Source organism: Pyrus communis, chromosome 10 (assembly GCF_963583255.1).
Source record: "Pyrus communis chromosome 10, drPyrComm1.1, whole genome shotgun sequence".
Taxonomy (NCBI): Eukaryota; Viridiplantae; Streptophyta; class Magnoliopsida; order Rosales; family Rosaceae; genus Pyrus; species Pyrus communis.
This window is the reverse complement of record NC_084812.1, coordinates 11,727,661-11,745,878: the sequence shown is the minus strand read 5'-3', so window position 1 is coordinate 11,745,878 and position 18,218 is coordinate 11,727,661. Positions and strand designations below refer to the sequence as shown.

The window sequence follows — 18,218 nt, the reverse complement described above, 5'->3', positions numbered from 1 at the left end:
TGAGTCATTCTCTTTCCCTTTTTTTTGCATACGTATGCAGTCCATATCAATGATAAAATTAGCCATGTGATTTATATTTTTCAGTTATCTGAAATCTCATATGAATTTATACCCTCTTTTTAATTTGTCATATAAACTAAAAATTTAAGCGATTTGTCATATCAAGTTTCAAAAATCATTAATTTGCCAACTCCATTAAATTTTTCATCCAAAATAAACCATGTACTAAGCACATGACTTATCTTCAAGGCTATTTTAGACATTTCAACTCCCCATTCTAATACATTTCAAGATTATTTGGACATTTCAATGTTATCTCGGACATTACAACTTCTTTTTTTTAATGAACATGATTGACCAGATTGAATTTTCAAAGCTTGTAATTATAGCGAAACTCCATGTTAGTGAACCTATTGTATTTTTTAGTAGTTCACCATAAGTTTATGAAACGAATGTGAGATTCTTTCGTAACAAAAGATAAGTAGAGAACTTGTAAAAAATGTCAAAAGTTGAAAATCAATTTATCACCTATCCCTAATCTACGTATATCTTTGTATAAAAACAATAAATAAATAAATGAATAAACTTGTGAAAATGAGGTCAAAAGTCCAAAATAGCCCTTCTTTTGGATGGAAAACTTAACTGAATTAGGGTGAGATAACAAACTAACAATTTTAGAAAATTCATATGACAAATTAAAAAATATGTACAAGTTCATATAACTACTTTAAAAATTTATCTTCCGTAAAAAAAATGATAAATACGCGTATTGTTTTCTTCTTTTTACAGACTTCTATTTAATTTTATTCGTTGATTTTATTTGATTTATCTAAGCCAATAACAAACAGTAAAGAGCGATATCCATAAAAATGTGTTCAAATTAGCTTTCAAAAAAAAAAAAAAAATGTAGCACATATAGAGATACAAAAATTCCAAATAATAGTTAAAAAGTGCGGAATTTTCTAAATCATGTACATTCAAAGTATTAAATTTACCTTGTTGAAATGGAATGGCCAACTTTGAATTTCATAAAAAACTTCCACATTGATACCGACTTTTTTGGTCTCCTCACATCTCTATTAACTTTACAGGAAGAGATATATTTGATTGTTTCCTTTCCTAGTTACATCCCAAGAGCTGAGGAGAATTACATGCATGCAGTAGAGTTTTGAGAAATTAAAAAAAAAAAAAAAAAATTCAAAGAGTTGCTCTCCATGACTTTGAAGGTTCCCTCTCAATATGTTGTTCGTTTCACGATTTTGTCTATGTTGTTATTTTTATATTTTGTTGGAGTATTTCAACAATTAAAATAACAAACATGTTCCACAATGTGATGTGATTTGGTTCTATTCCATATGAAAAATAAATGAGTAAATAGTATAATTGTAATTTAGTCACCTCAATTTGCAAGAAGAAATTGATACCCTTTTTATATGGGGATAAATATCTTCATTAAAAGGAAATGATATTTATGTTATGCATGATGAACCAAACATAATTTTCTAAATCTCCTTCAAGTATCAATAATGCATAGAACCAACCAAATTGGAAGCTCATTATTAGTTGTTTGATTTACAATGTTATAAGCCAATGTTTAATCACAACACTGAGTTTGTAATGTCTAAACTATTTAAAGTTTGTTTTTCTTCTCTTTGTTTTTTTCATTAAAAGACAATTGTACTCGTACAATAAACCTGTTCGGCCCCAAAATTCAAGTTTGGGCCAAGGGTAAGTAAATTGTAGTAGAAGGCTTGGTATTTTGCCCAACATCGGTTGGGTAAGTTTAAGGTGCTCGGTGCTCCAGTCCAAGACAACAATAGCCCAGTCGAGTCTTTATAACTAGAGGGCCGTGGAGAGATTATACAATTGAGCACGATTCGGTGGAGTATTAGATACACTAAAACTGTTATGGATTGGCCATCGATTGTGATAAGTATGGAATTCGACACCACCACCACCATCATCTTACTCGCCCGACTCACCTTGGCACACTCGTATCAACCATAAGAAGGATGTAGTTAACTTTTAGTTTATTGGTTTGCGTATCAAGTAATCTTAGTAATTTTTAGGATCAACAACACCCTTAGAGAAGAGTTAGCCATAACGATAAGTACAGCGGGTCTTACCAAAGACAACCTAAAACACCTGCAATCAAAATTGACGAGAGAGATTTGTGCTAGGGTTTTTTTTTTTTTTTTTTTTTTCCTCCAATTCACCCACTTTGAGACCTTGATATCAATTACTTCTCTCTTATATTACTCGAAAACTCGAAACATAGTAATGTTTGACCCATTTGAAACTATGTTTTATTTCCCTTGAAAAAGCACTTATGCTCATATTCACTTTCAATAAAAACACTTATATTAAAAACACATTGAAATTTTTTTATGAACTTTCAAGTGCTCCATGAAAAAGCACTAATATTTTTTTGTCAAACATGATTAGGATCTTTATTGATAAAAACGCTTTCAGTTATTTTAAAAGTATTTCTTGTTGTATGTCGACAACAAGAATCAAATGGTTTCTACTTCTTTTTCTAAGATTAGTCAAATGGCAAAACCAAAGACTTAATCCTGGGAAAATCAAAGGGTCTACACCACTTCATGAGTTGTGAGTCCTAACCCATATTCCTAAACGCATCATAACACTCTTGTTTTTCCAAATTCTTAAAAATAATTAAGAACATGATTCCTCTCTCTCTTTATCGTCTTACAAAGCACTAGATAAGTTTTCTCCGTCCGCCTCGCAACCACATTCCAAAACCAAAACCCCATTTCTTTTAATTAAATCACAAATTAAAATATTAAAACACATCAAAGTCTTTGCCTTTCGCCCTCACCCAAAGTATTTTTCTCGGAAAAATTCCTCCATTTTACCCTTTAAACACGGAATCCCCACGTCCCTCTCTTTTTATTCCAACAGCCCAACTACCAAACCAAACCAAAACTCACGTGTTTCCTTTCCTGTTTTTCCCCTTAACCAAAGTGGGAATCGAAGTAAAACCGGAGGACCCAAGTTGACAATGATGTTGGAGATGTGTCGGAGGCCGTTGGAGAAGTGTTTTGGTGGCGGTGACGGCGGCGATGGGCTGCTTTGGCACATGGACCTCAAGCCCCACTCTTCTGGGGACTATTCGATTGCAGTGGTTCAAGCTAATTCTGCTCTGGAGGATCAGGGACAGGTGTTCACATCTCCTTGCGCCACGTATGTTGGAGTCTATGACGGCCATGGCGGTCCTGAAGCTTCCCGCTTCATCACTAACCGCCTCTTCCCCTTCCTTCACAGTGAGTAGTATACCCCTCTGCAGAAATGCTCATGTTCTTTTTTCTCTATATTTTTCTGTTTTTATCTAATTATTTTCTTCAATAATTTTATTCCAATTAGCAGAACAATTATATGTATTAAAACCAGGAAGAATCCCAGTTGACTTATTGATCTTACAGATTTTTTATGGTTTTTCTAGCTAAACAATTTTAAAGAAATTCAGATCCCATTTTATAGTTCTTAATTTATTTTCCTTTTAACTCAATTTTACTGATCAATTAATCAGATGGGTTTTTTTTTTTTTTTTCCTTTGGATTATTATGATAAAGTTCACATTTTTTTTTCAACAAAAAAGTAAAAAGACAAAAAAGAATTGTGTTTTTCTTTGAAGTTAAGGTTGTTTGTTGTTCCCTCAGAGTTTGCAACTGAACAAGGTGGACTGTCAGAGGATGTGATAAGGAAGGCATTTGATGCAACAGAGGAGGAGTTCTTGGAGTTGGTTAAGCGGTCATGGATGGTGCGGCCGCAGATTGCTTCAGTAGGATCGTGTTGTCTGGTTGGTGCAATTGGAGATGGTATTTTATATGTGGCTAATCTCGGAGATTCGAGGGCAGTTCTTGGCAGGAGAGCATCGGATGGGCAGGCCGTGGTCGCAGAGCGGTTGTCTACGGATCACAATGTTTCAGTGGAGGAAGTGAGGAAGGAGGTTAAGGATCTTCACCCTGATGATGCGCACATTGTGGTGTATACACATGGAGTTTGGCGAATTAAGGGCATTATTCAGGTACTAAATGTCGGGTTTGTTTGGTTCATGGATTATCTTGCTGAACATTATTCGTATTGGTTAACATATTTATTGTTGACTTATGTTAGGAGCAAACCTTAATGACTAGTGGAATACTAGAGTTTGATGCAAGTTAACTTCGTTGTAGTGTAGTGTTGACAGTATGAATCCCTTAGTAAGAGGGGGAAGGGTTAAGGATTTACCCAATGTGAGATATCACATTGTTCGAGGAACCCTAGATGCCGCCGGAGTAAAGGATTGTCAACAAGGGCATGGGAATGGCCGATTCACTACTCCCTTGAACTGTCTTATCACTATTCTGGTTCACAACTAGCTCTGTTTTCTCTTTCTCCTTTGGCTTTCAACACTAAATTAGTTTCATCGAATTTCTTAGATCCAAACTAAAATAATAATATCCCTTTCATATGATTTTCTAATACATATAGATATATTGACTTTACATTTCATAAATTCTCCCCGATCCCAATCCATTTGAAAATAATTATCCGTGTTATGATCCAAGACTTGATAGGGAAAAGAAGGGACCTTGCATGTGCTTATAAGTAATTGGGCTACTCCCCATTTTTCCAATTGGTTTTACGGTGGAACCCCAACTTTCTTCAAGAAAGATTGATTGAATTATCAAAAATTGGGAGTGTGAAGTTCAATTGGATCCCTTTTTTTGGGAGTGTATATAGATTAAATGTTATCAATTAGAATAATTTATGGTTGTCTTGGTTAGGCCAATAAAATGAAGTATTCAAGCTCCGTTTAGGAAAAAAAAAGGGGTAATAAATCAATTTATGATTACCATTTCTATCATATTCTATTTCTTTATATATTTATAAATAGAAGTGATCTTAAACTGTTAATCAATCGAGTAATATGATGAATGCGTTGAATATCTGTTGTAAGACCTGAAATAAAATTGTAAAAAGGAAGTCATAGCAAAAGGATGGTTCTATTGGTTAACATATCTAGAGAGTTTATTTCTTTTTTTTCTTAGGGGGTTGTTTGAAAAAATTTAGTTCAAATGGTAAGTTATTTGGAATCTAAACCCGAGGTTTGATTTCAGTGATGCATAAGAATCTGGGGAAACTTGTCCCCTACTGTAACTAAAAGAATCTTATGAAACTTTGTGGTATGAGTGTAATGAAAGTGGTGTGGTTATACTTTTGAATTTCCGATATTAGTATTTCTAGTCCTGTGAAGGGGAGGTTCCCTGTAATATATTATTTTGTCCTGCAGTAATAGTAATACAAACGGCTAATCGTCTCATGCCTTTCATTATTGCCATCTTACAGCATATTGTTTGAGGGCATGAACATAGTCCTAGAAAGTCCTGCTCTGATTAGGTGCATTGCATGAACCGTATCTTACAGCTTTTCTTTCCTGACGAGTATGAAGGAAAAGTCCACTTTTTTCTGGATATGGTATTCTCTTGTTGTTTATCCCTATCCATCTATTTTCACAGGTTTTGCCTCTTTACTCTTTAGCCACTTTCTAGGCAGCTAAGAACTAAAGTATCTGAAGCAAATGGGATGACGGTTCATGAAATGCATATGAAAGCCTAAAAAGTATTGTATGGTGACCAGTCAAAATCACGGTCGAGCATATTCTTTGTATGTGATCATTTTGAACCCCACTCTCATATGCAATTAAGAGAAATGACAGGTTTCATGCTCATTACAGACACACACATAAAGCAAAAAAAATACTCCAGCGGCCTTATGATGAAAGTTCCGTTTGGTGATAGTCAACTTTATAAATCCTAAATCTCCTGTGAAAGTGAATGTAATATTCTTGTGCGTTGTTTCTTTATCTCGCTGGTACTTTCTTATGCTTATTGTCTGAAGAAACCTCCCCTTTGTAGGTCTCAAGGTCAATCGGTGATGTCTACTTGAAGAAACCTGAGTTTAACAGATATCCTCTCTTCCACCAGATCGGTATGCCCATTCCTTTAAAGAAGCCTGTAATGACAGCAGAACCGTCGATAGTAGTTCGAAAGTTACAACCACAGGACATGTTTTTGATATTTGCAACAGATGGTCTCTGGGAGCATTTAAGTGATGAAACAGCCGTGAAAATTGTCTCCAAAAATCCAAGAGCTGTAAGGCCCCAACAAAGTTCGTTTCTGTGGTAGTTTTCTGTTTTATAGAAATTATATGTTGAGAACTTAAGAGTTGCTGATAATTTAATTACAGGGAATAGCAAAGCGATTGGTAAGAGCTGCCATCGACGAGGCTGCAAGGAAAAGAGAATTGAGATATGACGACATAAAAAGAATTGAAAGGGGGGTAAGGCGCCATTTCCACGACGATATCACTGTAATCGTGATATTCCTAGATCATTCACAAGTTTCCCCAAATACTGGTGTGAAGGACCAGAGCTTCTTTAACTGCACTAGTGTCCCTGTCGATATATTCTCTATGAACGAGGAAGCAGCAGACGGATCACTCCACACCTTCCCATGAGAAAAAATCGGTGGCGGAAAAAAAATATGCATCTGTTGTGTAAGTAGAATGATAAAATTTATACGTAGATGCATCCGGCTGCTAGATTTTACAGGAAAGATGATGGCTTGTACATTGTTTGATGGCAAGATTGAAGGTGCTGTTGATTTCTCGGCGTTGAGCTTTGACTTCATTTTCAGCTCTCTCGCTCGTCGGTGTATAATTTGTTCTGATTTTCCACATTGTGTATATTACTGGGATTTATTATATAAGTTTATATTTATCTTGAACTGCAACTCACAGTCACTCGCTGTGTAAATACTCGCTCAGTCGCTGGTCTTCTTTTGCATGTGTTTACTTCGTCCGATCGATTATTTATTCTTTTGTTCAATTTAAAAGCAAGAATTAAACCGTACCGTGCAGATGAGAGAAATAAATGTGCGGAAGTAACTTCCTTACTCAAAGCCAATCACTCATTCTTGAGTGTTTCGATATTTTCGTGAAGCCATGCACATTTGTATACTGCTATCTCATCATTTAACGCTACATTCATGCACTTTGCAGTCTCACATCACACATCGCATTGAGTAATTGACTTGTAATAATCAGGGCCGGTTCAAAAAATTTTGAGGTCTGGGGCGCGCTAAAAAATGTACTCTCACTTCATATAAAAAATATTATTTGTTTTCACATATAAGACCGATATCGATAAGATTATATTGAGAAAAACATTCAAACTCAATAATTTAGAAATACAGAATAACTAATTTACTTTGTATCGAGAGAAAGAAACAAAAAAACTTTGAACTTACAAGTAGATAGATTATGAATTTTGTTTTCCATCTGAACTTTTAAAATGTTTTTGTATAAATCGTGAGGTATTTTTTCTTATCTACTAATCTCGTAAAAAAATAATAATGTTTTCGAGTCTTTAAGGATATGTATAAGTAATGAATGAACACTAAATTAAACCTTTTGATGACACGTAATATTATTTTCAATTTTGGTCTAAAAATTTAGTCTACGCGTTACTCTTTGTTGAAGATTAGACTTGAATTGGAACGAATATTTAAAAATAGCAACCCTCATAGCTACTAGCTAGTAAATAAATTAACAACCAAACAAAAATTTGTAAAAATTGAAAACAATAAACATGCACATAGCATTTCGAACTTAGGACCTCTCAGTAATTTTAAACAACAAAAACAATAGCTTCTAATTAAACTTCTTGATCATCTAGCCAATTTTTATAAATTTATACTGTTATGAAAAAGAAATTTGTAAAAATTGGAATGTAAATATGCACACATGGTGTTTTAAACCTAAGACCTCCTCATTAATTTTAAACAACAAAACCACAAGTTCTAGTTAAATTTCTTTATCACTAAACCAAGTTTTATAAATTTATACTCTTATAAAAACATATGTAAATATACCACCCTAATAATTTTGGTGCCCCCAATTTTTTTAGGCCCCAGACGGTAGCCCTGCCTGCACTAGGCCTGGGCCGGGCCTAGTAATAATATGTCGTAGAATTCAAATGCATGGAAATTTCTTTCATTGCATGATTGACCTACTAACTTTTAACTTGTTTAGTGATACGACTACGTAAGTAATGAGAATTTTTTTCATGTACCCGCTATTCAGGCATGTATACTTCTAGTGTCATAAAATACATAAAAGAACACAAAAAAAATATATTATATTTTGTACATTATAAGTACAGCTTAAATATCTAGCAGTTGAAAAATCTAAGGAAAACTAAGTAAAAGGGCTTGAAAACTTTGGATTTTAATGATAAGGACAAAATAAAGTGTAAAGTGAATAGTACCAGGATTGACTTTTTAGTGTAAAAATGTGGTTTTTCGTTAAAGTGAACAGTACCGTGAGTTTTTTGTTAAAACTCCCAAAAATCTATGGTGGGTAATGAAAGCTTTTCCAATACAAGAGAAGTGGTACTAATTTGGTAAATGCTTGTCTGCTGATCTTGTCACGAGTGCTTCCTTTTTCGTATGTGGTGCCAATGTGGCAGGTATTTTTAAATTTTAGGTAGACGGGCCGAGGGTCCATTCCAACAACATCGATATTGTCTTCACTTAACAACCTGCTCAATCCGTCAGGTGTGGGGTTTTAATTCAAAAGGCCTCGGTGATAGTTAGAGTGGGGTAATTCTATTTAAATTGCTTGTTCTCATGTGAGACAGAGGAATTCTAACACTCCTCTGCACATGAGACCCCATTTTATAGGTCACACGTGGAGTTCTAAACATCGGCAACCACACGTGAGACCTCATTTTATGGGTCACACGTGGAGTTCCAAACATCGGCAACCACGTGGAGCCAAGCCGGGGCTCATCTGTTCATGTAGGGCCAATGGGGACCCACCAGTTCACGTGGCATCTCTTGGCCTATGTGGAGCCAAGTCGGGGCTCACCCATTCATGCGGGGTCAAAGGAGACCCATCCGTTCACGTGGATATACGGGCTCGTCCCCTGGCTCTGATACCATGTTAAATTTTGGTAGACGGGCCGAGGGCCACTTCAACAACACCGATATTGTCCCCATTTAACCACATACTCAATCTGTCAGGTGTGGGGTTTTAATCTAAAAGGCATCGGTGATAATTAGAGTGGGATAATTCTATTTAAATTGTTTGTTCTCAAGCCTTCTGGCCGATGTGGGACAGAAGAATTCTAACAGGTATTTCATGTGAACCACTAGTTCACCGTTGTCAAAGTTTTTAGGAAAATACAAGACACCGTCGCACTACTTACTACAGGCCCCAACAAAACAAACAAAAAGTTGACACAAATTTGACATGCTATAAGTGGCATCATATACTATATAGTATATATCTAGGGTTTTTGGTTTTGTTGAGAGCATCAACCTCATGTCCAAAAATGGGGAATTTTGTACATGTTTACAATAGGTTATTTATTTATTTTTATTTTTATTGTCAATTAGTTTTTCGGTAAAATTTTAACTTTTTTATGATTAAAAGTCGGATGTCGTACCCAAACTACATAAGTGTTGTTCACGTGTTAAGTGTACGTGTCGAGAGTATCAATTTCATGCTAGGAAGATAAGAGACCTTGTAAGTGCAGCGCTTATACGAATTTGGACTACTAGTTATGTTGCCAATTAGAGAATTGTACTATTCTTCAATTAATTACTTTTATGTTAGAACATAGATGATGCGTTACGAATGTGACACACAAATTAAACCCTATTTGTGACAATTGTAGTAATGATGTAAGTAGAGATCGTTCTAACCGGGGATTAACTAGGGGTGCTAATCTAATTTGAATTGACTCAAAAACATAAAAACTAAACTTAAAGACTCTTAACAAGACTACTATGACTCAGAACAGCTTTGAAACACTCAAAACTGCTTAAAACAATCAAATTGACTCAAACAGACACTAGAACTTAATTTGGACGAATTTGAAAGTGTTTATGACTCCAAATGCTTAAGAACACAAAATAAAACAAATTCGAATGACTAAGACTTAACAAAATATGGGGGAATTATGTTTGGACGAAATTAAATTAAATGGACAGATTGTAAAGAAAACAGATTGTAAGACAAATTGTGATAGAATTGAATGGATGGGAAGCTAGCTAAGGGGTTCATCTCCACACATGTTATACTTGCATATAAAACGATTTCCAATTGCTTTTCAATAAACCATGAATTCTCAACGCCCCAGATTAACCGTGAATTGCACTAATTAACCCTCAGATTTTCCTAACGTTATTGAATTGGATGATTGCATACGACAACCCAAAACATTCCCCACAAGTCCCCTACATGATTGCATAATAGAGATACAAGCAAGAATCATTAGGTTCTATGAAAACCATAAGCATTGACGAAGCACTTGTTACTATGATTGCATGAAACTTATGCCAAGAATTTACTTAACGCGATTGAGTTCATCAACCTTTACTACTTGTGAATATAATTCCATAACGATTAGGTGAAATTTCCTTATATCCTAGCATCCAATTTATGCATGATAATTAAGCGTGCACTCTCAACCAACACACACAAATCAATGTAATTCACATAGATGAGTAAATTGAATTCACAACTTATGAAACACAATTAGAAGTAATCAAATCATATCGCAAGCATAAACATGTATTTCGAATCCCCCCCTAGCCAAGGGGGGGTTTATTTCTTCATACATACAAGACAAAGATAAGTAAATTTAACCATTGAAATCAAGGAAAGGAAACACCTAAAAATTCCAACAACTCAAACTTGAATTGTATGAACGTTTAGGCCCTCTTCTCCTCCTCTTTGTTGCGGCACAAGGTCTAAGGATAGGTTTTGGGGTGGTATTTGTATGGAGGAATGGATGTGTGATGGTAGGGTAGTGGGAAGGTGTATGGAGGTGTGGAAAGTGTATGGAATGGTGGAGATGGCTGCGGATTAGGGTGAATGGGTGATGGGATTGATGGGGAAGGCACGGCAGAGAAATGGTTTTGGTTGGAGTGGTGCTTGCGGCTGAATGCCTTCTCTTTGATGAATGTGTGTCTTTATATAGAAATGGGAGAGCATGTGGGTGAATTATAGAATGGGAAAGCATGTGAGTGACAGCTAGGGTGATTGGTGGCTGCAATGATGAAGTGGGAAAGCTGGAAATGCAAAGGGGAATGCACGGCAAGGTTATGGAGTGATGGAGATCATGTGGGTGAATTATAGAATGGGAAAGCATGTGAGTGACAGTTAGGGTGATTGGTGGCTGAAATAATGAAGGGAATGAATGGAAAAACAGCTAGGGAGTGAATGATTAAAGGGTGCATGAATGGGAGAGCATGTGGTTGAATGATGAAGTGGGAAAGCTGGAAATGCAAGGGGAATGCACGGCAAGGTTGTGGAATGGGCTAGGCCCTTTGTTTTGTGTCCTAAAGTGCATACAAGGCCTTCAATTTCGTCCAACACTTTGGCTCCAAGCATAAGCTATCCATCCTTAGCCCAAAAGTGCTCCAAAAGGCCCCAAAAGGCTCCAAAATGCATCCTTTCGTCAAATACGTCTTATGATCCTGAAAACACACAAAAGAAGCTTGAAGAATTAAAATAACTAAGAATTAATAACATAAATGCATGAAAACAAGCAAACTAAGTCGCATAAATATGATCCTATCAATAGACTTCCGTAAAAGCTCAATAATGGGATCAAATTGATTGAATATGTATTTTAGACACAGTTCTAAAAATCTCTGCCTAGCGCCACCTAGGCCCTGCCTAGGAGCTGGGCAGCTGGCCACCGCCCTGATTGATTCCTAGGCATTTGAAAATTAAGAAAGGGTGCCTAGACCTGCTAAGGCGCCCACCTAGATCGCCTAGACCCGCCTAGGCACTCGACTAGGTTACGACTCACTTAGACAGAAAAGAGATAACTTTCATTTTGCATTTTATTTTTTCTTCAATAAATTGTAAAGGCTTGTTGAATACTTAAATGAACACATATTATATACTTCTTCCCATATTTTCATTATGTTCCAATACTTCATAATATATATGTAGTTTATGATGAAATTTTATATATTTTAAGTATTTACACAAAAATATAATAGACTTACTTAAATCCGCCTAATCTGCCTAGGCGCTTAGGTAGGTTAGGCCCCAACTTGCCGTCCAATTAGTGATTAGCGTCTTTTAGAACCTTGATTTTAGGTCACACTGTTACATTCTAACAACGTAAATTGTACATAACGATTATTTAAAAAACAGAAGCATATGAAATTATAGAAGGATCCACTATACCAACTCTATGAATATAATATCTAATTACCTATAAGGATTCGAGAAAAAAAGACCAAAAAAAAAAAAAAAAGATATGCAATCAATGTAGCTGTAGCAACTAGTTTGCCAGAACTAAAGCTACCACGTACCACATAATTCGTTTGCTACACCTGCAATTCCCATTTTTCTCCCATAAAACGAAATGTACACTACCCAATAAGGATCACCAAAACTTGCATCAATAATTGCGTAGTATTAAACAAATACAATTTTCTTAGTCTCTCTTTGGACTTGTAGTTTTCTCCACTCTTTAATTTCATGTATGTTGTCACTTAGTATTATAATTTAGTGGTATTCTTCTTTTCTTATAAGTGAGAGACTTTAGGTTCGATTCTCGCTAAAGGCGAATTTGAACCACATTTTTGCTAACCCATTATAAGGCTTAGCCTACTCCTCCACCCTTAATATAGATAATATCGTTTATTAAAAGAAAAACTTAACGTTTGCTGCACTTGCAACATGTACTATTAGTTATTGGGGGCCAAAATTCTTTTACTTTGAGTTGAGGTCTCCAGTTGCCAAAATATAACAACTAATAATTGTTGATTATTTGAGATCCAAATTCTAAATTTTCTATTTCTAAAAATAGCTATGGCATGGTATTTTCTTCACTTATAAGTGTGAGGCTTTAGGTTCGATTTTCGGCGAAGGAAAATTCGAACCAACTTATTAGGCTAACCTATGAAGTTGTTTGGACCCAAATTAATAGTTTTAGGCTGAGAACGATCATGGGCTCATCCCAGAGGAAAAGCCTAGGCTGCCTTGGGATTTTTTCAAGGGAAGTCCAGCCCAATGAGGGTCGGCTGAGTCCTACCAGGAATTGGTTTACTTGGATAGGATTTCGTCCGACTCCTGATACAACAAGGAGTCCTCAAATATCGGTGATGCATCGAATCAAGGAGCATATGCTGAGGATCAAGGATTGAATTTGGAGGATAATAGAGCTGGATTCAAAGTCCTACATACACTAGAATTAGCTGAAGCCCACTTAAAATAAATCGAAGAATTATAGTTTGATTGGTATTATACTTCGGCCATGTGGGATTTACTACTATAAAAAGAGATGGTAGTGCATCATTCAAAGCCCCCTTCAAATCAACACACAAATCTGCCCTGTGTAAACTCTCACTTTATGCGAAACCTCTCAACTCTCGCTCTACTCGAAACCTCTCAAATATCTTAAGATTTTTATTTTACCTTTTTTTTTGTTAACACATCTTTGTTTGGATAAACAACATTGCTTTGAGACTGACTAGTTATCTATCCATGTCTCGGTCAATAAGGAATATCCGAATCCTTGTTGGAAGAGGTCACTTCATTAGCTTCATAGGGAGTGAGGTGTTACCAGGTTACGACATTTGGCATACTAAAAGCCAAATATTTATATTGGACTTCTTAGCAACTAATAGCCTTGTCTTTAGGCTCTAAAACTGGAAGGCCGAGATGTGTTCCTTGTTCGGCCGTAGTCGCAAGATTTGAAGTCATTAGCATACCCAACACCACAACAACATTCATTCACTTCCTGGTTGCCAATGAGTTGGCATGCCCTACATTCAACTGAATGACGTAGTTAGCTTATTAGCTATTCGGTTTAAGCACCACGTAGGCTAAATAGTTTTTAGGGTCAACAGAAGTTTAGCTCACTCTCCACCTTTTAGGGTAAATAATATTGAATGTATTAATATGAACTTTAACACGAAAGGATGTATACCCAAAATGTACAATTATTGTTTCACAGCGGACCTGAAAATTGAATTTTGTGCTAATTTTATAAGAATAAAGAATCTTTTACAGCGAGTTTTAAATTTGAGTTCTATGATAGTGATTTAAATTGTTGACTTCACCATACAATAAATGACCATCAAGACATGCCAACAAAAAGATATAACTCACAATTAATTGATATAGCTCACATCTCACACTACTAAAACAATATGTTGTACGGATTATACGGTGCATGATTCTTCTATACAATAATTAAACTGACCTAAACTACTCTGAAAAGCTTAATTGATACATATAACGGCAGCAAACCATCTTTGAATTTAGCGGTTGTTGTTCTCTACTTTACTAGATGAGGTCTCCGGTCTAACTCGAGTGGCAAGCACAACATATTTATAGTGAGTTTGATAATCCAATATCTAGTTATGACTAGTCTCGTAGCTCAACTTAGTTATACAACTAAAATGGTCATAAATCGATATTTAAGTGATACATCTGCCTATGAATCAACAAAGCTCAGCATCTTCATGCTTTCAATCACATTTTTATTTCAACATATTAATCAATTTGTATTTTTTTTTTTCATTTAAGAAAGACGAACCTAAGATTTTGACTTTAAAACTCTATCCTCAAGTATGAGTCTATGACTATGTGGTCAATTAAAAAAAAGTATGTCTGTGGTAGAAGGGAGGCTTATATGAATTAGGAACACTAAATTCGTTGTTTGTCAACCTTATAACATGGATTATATGCTTTTAACCTTTTTACATATTATTTTTTGGTAACAAATTTGTTTTAGGAAACAAAAGCATCTGCCTTTTCAACGGGAGAAGGGCATAAGCAATTTGTACAGCTATGAAAAAATTAAAACGCCATAAATTCAAGTGTTTTAACTTGACGTCGCAAGAAAAGATTAAAACGCCACTACCTTGACGTCCTTGTTTCATGTCAATTCTCCTAGGCTACAACTATCGTTCTTAAAAATACAAAACTAGCTTTCTTATATTTGTCCTAAATCGATGGTCATTTGAATATAACTCCATAAAATTGTTTACTGTCAAAACAGTCAATGGAACATACAGAAAGCTCCAGTACACCAGCACTAGCTGACCAGTTCTCCACCCCCCCCCCCCCCCCCCCCCCCCCCAAACTCTCCCAACTGATCTTATCACCACGATTCTTATATATAGATACGGTGCCAGTTATTACGTGTCAACCAAACCAACAAACAACGGAGAAAAGAAGAGAAAGAGAGAGAGAGAGAGCAACAATGGGAATAGTGGAAGAAGCTCACAACGTGCGGGTCGTAGGGTCGGGTCAGCAAGTCCTAGTCCTGGCCCACGGCTTCGGCACCGATCAGTCGGTCTGGAAACACCTCGTTCCCCACCTCGTCGACGACTACCGCGTCATTTTGTACGACAACATGGGCGCCGGAACCACTAACCCTGAATACTTCGACTTCGAGCGCTACTCCACCATCGAAGGCTACGCCTACGACCTCCTCGCCATTCTCGAGGAGCTCCACGTCCAGTCATGCATCTTCGTCGGCCACTCCATCTCCGCCATGATCGGCGCCATCGCCGCTGTCACCCGTCCCGACCTCTTCACCAAGCTCATCATGATCGCCGCCTCTCCCAGGTAAAATTCCATCGTCGTCCAATTAATCTATTTAATTAAGAAAAATTAGATTCTTATCTCAATTTTTCCTATTTCAGATTAAATCTTATTCTTTTTCAATTTTGATAAACGTAATTAATTATTTTAATAATAAAATATTTTTTTATTTCTAAATATATTTATATAGTGTTAGAAATGTTGCATTTGATATATTTATGTTTATTATTAAATTTCTTATAGTGTATTTTTATTTTTAGTTTGTACTTATTTTTATTTTGTAATCTTTTTTTAATTTGTGCTAATTTTCTTTTCAATTTTAATTTGTACTCATATATTAATTCTTTTTTGTATCTATATTTTTTAAACTGTTATTTGTATTTGTACTCATTTTTAAAAAAAAATTATTTGTACTTATTTTTAATTTTGCTAAATGTACCATGCTAATTATATGTATTTATTTTATGTTTTAAAATATATCAATAGTTATTTTTTTTAAAATATGTTAAAAATTATGTTGGTACATTATTATATATATATATTTATATATTGCTATAATTTTTGTGAAGAACAAGATTACTCTAAAATTAATTTTTAAGTATTTATTATACTTTTAAAATATTTTTTTTCTTTTTTGTTAAAATTTAAAAAAATTATTTAAATTTTTTTAAATTTCATAATTTGTGGGACATTAAATGCATAAATGCATGAGTTAAATCTCTTAAATGAGGTTAAAGACCTCGATCAAAATATTTAAACAAACAAGGTTTCAATCGAACAATTAAGTTTATTAGGGACTAGAACCAAAATGATCCTGTTAATTAAAGAAAGTTGAGGTTCCACCATAAAACCAATTAGCAATATGAGGACGAGCCCAACTTACTTATAAACACATGCAAGGTGGACAACACAACTCAGGTGACATGGAGTATGTGTGGTTGTTGGGCTTCACACGTGGGACAACCTATTTTGATACCATGAAGAAAGTTGAGGTTCTACCATAATTCCAATTAGCAATATGAGGAGTAGCTAAACTTGCTTATAAGCACATGCAAGGTACCTCATCTCATCAATGTGAGACTCACTCTCAACATTAATTAGGAATTAATTGTGAGATATGAAGTTAAAAAGTCCTACAACCTTGCAAGGACAAGTGTAACCTCAACTTTCTTGAATCAAAGCAGGTTGACCAACTTGCAAAGCTCAAAGGGTTCACGTACTCCACGACACCCAATAAATGTTGTCTACATGTTTGATTGGAAAATTTCTCATACGTGAGGGGACATGTGACCATATGAAAATAAAGAGTCCATATCAATGAAACTTAATAACCACACATGCTCCACGTCACCAATTTATGTTGTCCGCGTCATGTGTTTCACGTCACCCTATTCGTGTTGTGCACGTGTTTGTCCTGAAAAGTCGCCATAGGTGAGGAGACGTGTGAGGATGTAAAGGTAAGGAATTCTCAATGAAGGAGAAACCCCATTATTTTATCGTCCCAAATTTACCTTTCCAATAAGATATTAGTTTTCATTTTTGTGATCCAACAAAGTAGAGACCGATTATTTTGAAATTTTATTCGAACCATCAATTTGATTAACTAATTAAGTCAACTGTTACTATTTTTCTCCAGTTTTACCTTTTTCGTGAGCTTTTTATGTGGTAATTTTTTTTGTTAAATTAGTACATGTTTGTCAAAGTGGATCCATCCATCTAATTAACTAATTAAATCTTCGAAAATTACCTTTTGACTAGTATGTTGACTCTCCAATCTTTCTCAATCCATTTTAGGTTATTTAATTACACTTCCTAAACACTATTAACAATTCGACCAATTAAAATGAAACATTTTTATAGGTTTCTCAACGACGTGGACTACTACGGAGGATTCGAGCAAGAAGATGTGGAGCAACTATTCGAGGCGATCCAGTCCAACTACAAGGCATGGTGCTCCGGGTTCGCATCGCTGGTGGTGGGCGGCGACATGGACTCAGTGGCGATCCAGGAGTTTAGCCGGACCCTATTCAACATGCGACCGGACATTTCCCTCAGCGTGGCACAAACCATATTCCAAAGCGACATTAGACAAATACTTAGGTTAATCACGGTGCCATGTCACATTTTACAGACTGTAAAAGACCTTGCTGTCCCCATGGTTGTGACCGAGTATTTGCACCAGAATCTCGGTGGCAAGTCGATCGTTGAGGTCATGTCTTCAGACGGTTATCTCCCACAGTTAAGCTCGCCGGATATCGTGAATCCAGTGCTGCTCAAGCACATTAGATATGATATCGCGGCGTAATTGTATTAATTTTGTTTCAAAGTGTTAATTATAGTAATTAAAGTTAACTAATATGTAGGGGATGATTAATTAAGGTTTAGGTCTTCGGTGGAGTGCAACTTGATGTTTTGGTTTGAAAATGTAATATTATGTTGAGCAGAATAAACAAGCTTTATTATTGATTAAATATAGTGCTTTATTATTGATTAAATATAGTTGAGTTTCAATGAACTTGTTACACGTAAGAAAATTCGTTGTCTTTGTTATTGGAGTCAAGTGGATA

At 35.5% G+C, this 18,218-nt stretch overlaps 2 protein-coding genes across 2 annotated transcripts; both read left to right on the top strand.

Annotated features, from left to right (window-relative positions):
- Positions 1-2,818: 2,818 nt before the first annotated feature.
- On the top strand, positions 2,819-6,801 carry LOC137747267 (probable protein phosphatase 2C 78). Its single transcript, XM_068487344.1, has 4 exons — positions 2,819-3,284; positions 3,681-4,048; positions 5,922-6,158; positions 6,253-6,801. The coding sequence occupies exons 1-4, from the start codon at positions 3,023-3,025 to the stop codon at positions 6,520-6,522; spliced, it is 1,137 nt and encodes a 378-aa protein (XP_068343445.1). The 5' UTR covers positions 2,819-3,022; the 3' UTR covers positions 6,523-6,801.
- An 8,491-nt stretch (positions 6,802-15,292) lies between these two features.
- Positions 15,293-17,956, top strand: LOC137746667 (probable esterase KAI2). The gene is made up of 2 exons (XM_068486667.1): positions 15,293-15,675; positions 17,512-17,956. The coding sequence occupies exons 1-2, from the start codon at positions 15,308-15,310 to the stop codon at positions 17,954-17,956; spliced, it is 813 nt and encodes a 270-aa protein (XP_068342768.1). The 5' UTR covers positions 15,293-15,307.
- The last annotated feature ends 262 nt before the right edge of the window (positions 17,957-18,218 follow it).